The sequence below is a fragment of the Propithecus coquereli genome, unplaced genomic scaffold (genome assembly GCF_000956105.1).
Source record: "Propithecus coquereli isolate 6110/MARCELLA unplaced genomic scaffold, Pcoq_1.0 Scaffold46, whole genome shotgun sequence".
In the NCBI taxonomy this organism is placed as follows: domain Eukaryota; kingdom Metazoa; phylum Chordata; class Mammalia; order Primates; family Indriidae; genus Propithecus; species Propithecus coquereli.
Window position 1 is genome coordinate 2,482,084 of NW_012150396.1, and position 4,991 is coordinate 2,487,074.

A 4,991-nucleotide genomic window follows, 5' to 3' on the forward strand; every position below is an offset into this window, starting at 1 on the left:
ACTCCTGAGCTCAAACAATCCTCCTGCCTCGGCCTCCCAGAGAGCTAGGGTTACAGGCGTGAGCCACCGCGCCCCCTCCCACCTATTTTGAATATTTGATAAGATGATACATGTGAGGGCTTAGCCCTGTGCCTGGCACATGAAAGGTATAGAGTAAGTAGTAGCCCTTACTATTACTGTCAGGATTTGCTGTCATTTCATACCTTCGTGAGACAGGTGACGCTCTCGTCATCGCAGGCTGCATCATGGCGCAGTAACAAACGACCTCAAGAGTCTCGGTGGCTCACAGGAAGAAGGGTTGATTTTCCTGCTCATATTACATATCCTTTATTTCTCTCTGTCTTTGGGCCTTCCCTCTGGGACCCAGGATGAGCTTTTGGGGCTGCTGTGTTGGCAAGGGACGGAGGGAAGGCAGACTACACGGGGGCTTTTAGGCTTCTGCTTGGAAGTTTGTTTCTGGGTTACTTCCATTTGTGGTTGTTAAAGGGATGGATCAGCGTTTTAAAAGGGCGGGATTGGTGGGGATAGGCCTGGGATGTTTTACAACAACATGGTGTACCTCAGTGTTTGGTGGATGGAGTCACAGTCGTGAACCCTGAGATTGCTCAAACCCTGAAGATTGATTCACACCAAGACACTCATAGCCAGTGACTTACAAACCAGAATGCCGGTTTTTTTTTCTCTTATAGTGGATAATATATTTGCCCAGGGGACTAGGTAGGCATAAGAGCCTATATTGGACAAACTTCTCTTAGTAGTGGATTTGTTCAATAGACTGAATTATAAGCTAATAGTTTACGTAAAGTACACACAGAATTTGGGTGTTACCAAAAGACTCTGTATCCAGAATACGCCATGATTTTTAATCCAGTGCTCCATGTGGAGCCATTACTGTCCAAAGTCCACGAATGAGCTGGAGTGATGGCCGCCGACCCCGGACCAAGCTGGAGATGACCAACAGACTCTCGCTCTGCTTTTCTAGGCTCTTGTTAACAGCAAATCCTTTGCTTGTCGTCTGCCAATTGCATCAACCCATGACTTATTATAATTATTCTCTTTTCTGCTGTCTGCTTCTGGAATAATGAGACTATTATCATAATTAAAGTGTCTTCAAATCACAACATAGAATGGATTAACCAGTTCTATGCATTGTGTGTTCATTTTTGCTGGCTTTGGTTTCATAGAAGGTTTTACCACCCCTGGCCTGGGATTTTGAGGGTTCCTCTCACTTTTTCTGCTTATATAGCTAGACAAATGTTGTCTGCTTGCATAGTGCAATATGATGTAATAATGTTCCAAAAATATATTACAGATATAAATGTAAAATTAAGGATGCATTTTCAAATCAATAGAAATATGACTTAGCTTTGTCATTTGTTGAATAATTGAATAAATTGAGAGTTTGGTTTTTAGCAGCATAACTTTGCAAAATCAAAGGAAATATTGGATTTTAAAAGTAAGTAGCAGCAAGCATAGAAAGGAAATTTCGGGAAATTCTGGTTGGTTTTTTTTTTTCCCCAAATCAGCATAATTTTGATACCAACATCTAATATAGATGGCAAATAAAAAACAATAAAACTACAGATTAACCTCACTTAAGACTATTGACCCTAAAACCCCAAGTCCAGTAGCACAAGCACATGAGGGTCGTCCGAGGAATGCAGGCAGCATTCATACTCGTATAATTTATCATCACACTAAAGTAAAAGGAATTCTATGCAGCTGTTAAAGAATGAGGTATACTCATATGTGTAGTATTGTATGGTCCAGAGCTATGTATTGCAAGGTCCAGAGCTAAATATACTCTGTTTTCATTTGTGTAAGGAAATTTTTCTCTGTAGAGAGATATGCGTGCGTGTGTGTGTGTGTGTGTGTGTGTGTGTGTGTGTATGTGTGTGTGAATGCACAGTTATGCTTGTTCTGTAAACAAAATTTCTGTAAAGACGAAAGCAGCTTTTATAGTGATTGACTTCACGAGAGGAAGACAAAGAGTTAAGGTGGGGTTGGGGAGGAGACACATGTTTTTTAAATCCTTTGTTACTGTTTGAATTTTTGAATCATGTGCATGTCATTTTAAAAAGATAAATTAGTTTTAAAATAGCTATTCCATGCCAGAATAACTGCTCAAAAATTTTAGTAACTAATTCTCCTATCCTGTTATACTCCTTTAAATACTGTACCAATTATCAAAGATCTATGCAGTGAAGTGTAGGTGGCGGGCAGCTCAGGGGCATCCACTCTAGAGCAATGCAGTCAATGGCAGTTAGATTGTGCTCTCTGTGGTTTAAGGATGGTTTGTCCATCCAGTCATTAGGAACCATTGATAAAAAGAAATAATTCCAGTACCAATGCAGGCTATGATATTTAGAACTACCTCATGAAGATTTATTTTTTTTAAAGTATGTAGTGTCTAAATTTTAAAATTATAGAATAAAATAACCATTTAAAGCATTTACGATTTTTAATCATTTACCTAGTAGAAATCTAAGTGAAGACAAAAAGGATAAATGTTGCAATTATTTGTTTATAACTACTAAATTTCTTTAACCAGGTTTCACAATTCATAATATAACTAATTGTAATAAATAAACTATAGATTTTCTTTATGTATATATCCTCTGAGGGTATTCAAACTAAAAGGATTTTTTATTTCCTGATTTTCTTTTTAAAACACAGCTGTCAAATTTTCTCTGGGCCCAAGTTACTCTATTTAAATGAGAAAGAAACTGAGGTTTCTTTATGCTTTCCCCAAATAATTTTATTGTCAATGATCATTCCTTGTCATTGTCCAGATTGTATGCATGGTATTATAATCAAAACTAGAAATGAAAAATAAAGAGATGGGAAAAGGTAATACACCAATTCTCATAGGGCTCTTGGTATAAGATTTCATATATCTGCTAGTTAAAGTATTCTATGTATTTTCTTAAAGTTTAAATAAATCACCTATCAGAAGTTGCTCAGCAGAATATTAGGATTAAAGCTATTGATGCCTCAAGTATAGGCAGGAACTAATTTTGTGGTTTAATAATTGCAGGTGGGTCTTGTGCACATCATGGCCAGTTTTGAAGATGCTGACACAGAAGAGACAGTAACTTGTCTCCGGATGACTGTTTACCATCCTGGGCAGTTGGAAAGTGGAATATTTCAATCAATAAATTTTGGTAGCCGAGAGAAACTCCCTTCCAGTGACGTGGTGAAATTCGGCCGAAATTCTAAGGTCTGTCTTTATACTTTTCAGGACAAACAGGTTTCCCGAGTTCAGTTTTCTCTGCAGCTGTTTAAAAAGTTCGACAGCTCAGTTCTGTCTTTTGAAATTAAAAATATGAGTAAGAAGACCAACCTGATTGTTGACAATAGAGAACTGGGCTACCTAAATAAATTGGACCTGCCATACAGATGCATGGTCAGATTTGGAGAGTATCAGTTCCTGCTGGAGAAGGAAGATGGAGAGTCATTGGAATTTTTTGAGACTCAGCTGATTTTTTCTTCAATATCACTCTTACAAGAAAACAAGTGGCCATCACACAATCCCATACCTGAGTATGGCCGTTATTTTTCATCCTGTTCCACCCAAAGCTCTTCTCCTACAGAAATGGATGAAAACGAATAATGAACACAGGGTCTGAGATGAGAAACATGAAGGATGAACAGCTCTGTAGACACTTTATAGACACTACTTATTAAGAGTTTATTAGTGTAGTAAATTATAGTCATTTGTTATGCTGTCAAATTTGGGAGTTTATCATTTTAAAGTCTGTAAATTATATTAGTCATCAACTTAGTCACCTGTTGCCTTCTTGGATCTGTAACGAATCTGTGAGGGTTAATGTAAAAAAAAAAAAGAAATCCTTTGTGATAAAATAGTGTTCTCAAAATATGGTTATATTATTTTCTCTTTCCGCTTGATTTTCGTCCTGTATTTCGTTGTTTTTGTAAGGAACCGTCTCTTGGTTTGGTCACATCATGTCACAGCAGCCATTTGTTTTCAAGGTCAAGGCTCCAAGCAGGTTGTTACCGGTGTTCGTAGCCTGTTGGCACTTGCAGTACCAGAGTCCTGGAATGCGTTCCGGACTAGTGTCTGTGTGTCATTGTGGTTTGAGTATGGGAAGACTTATTTGAGAAATAATACCTTGCTTTTCTATGATTTTCTTTCCATAGCATTGTAGAATGTTTATTCCTAAGGTATCAGTTCTCCTTGTCTATATTCAGCATCCAAAACCAATATGTAAACATTTTAAAGAACCACTGTGTTTACAATTATGTGCTTACCAAAGTTGATGTTTGATTTTTATGTACTATATACAATTTTAAAATTCCATGAAACATTTTTAATAGCATCCACGCTCATAATAAAGTCTAAATGTAATTTACTAACCATTTTCTTTGAAATTCTTTCTAAAGAAGAACTGTTCTTAAGCCACTTTACATAGGTAAATATATGTGAACATTTATAATAAATGCCTAAATATTTCTAAAATTTTATCTTCAGAAAAAGTTGTCCTTATTTAAAAGATTCTCATTCAACTCATTTTAACTAAGGTAGTTAGTGAATGTTAAATAGATAATTGTAACCATTTAGTTAAGTTAAATTCTAGCATCACCAGGTAGTGAGGCTCCCTGTACAATGTTCCAGGCAAATAAAATTTCCTGCAGTTAAGGTCCATATTTTTCTAACAACCTGTTTAAAATATTTTATAAACTCTCCAGCCTCTTACAAAAGAGGTTTTAAACCTTTTCTTGATTCAGACATGGGTCACTCGTGGGCCATAGTGTATGACATCCATTCCCTAATCCTGGGACTATTCCAGTACAGTGACACATTTGTTACCACACAAAGTGGCCTGAACAACTATTTTAGTTTCTGTGTCTAGTTTTCCTGCTTATTCCCTATGGTGGGCATAGCGATGGCTTAATACAATAAGTCAGGAATCAGAATACTTGCATGTTCATGGAGTAAAACCAGTAATAAATAATTTATTACCTTTGAA

At 36.7% G+C, this 4,991-nt stretch overlaps 1 protein-coding gene across 1 annotated transcript; it reads left to right on the forward strand.

Annotated features, from left to right (window-relative positions):
- The first annotated feature begins 3,039 nt into the window (after positions 1 to 3,039).
- On the forward strand, positions 3,040 to 4,342 carry LOC105818924 (TRAF-interacting protein with FHA domain-containing protein A-like). Its single transcript, XM_012655069.1, has one exon. It carries the CDS (start codon positions 3,056 to 3,058, stop codon positions 3,611 to 3,613), a length of 558 nt encoding a protein of 185 aa, XP_012510523.1. The 5' UTR covers positions 3,040 to 3,055; the 3' UTR covers positions 3,614 to 4,342.
- The last annotated feature ends 649 nt before the right edge of the window (positions 4,343 to 4,991 follow it).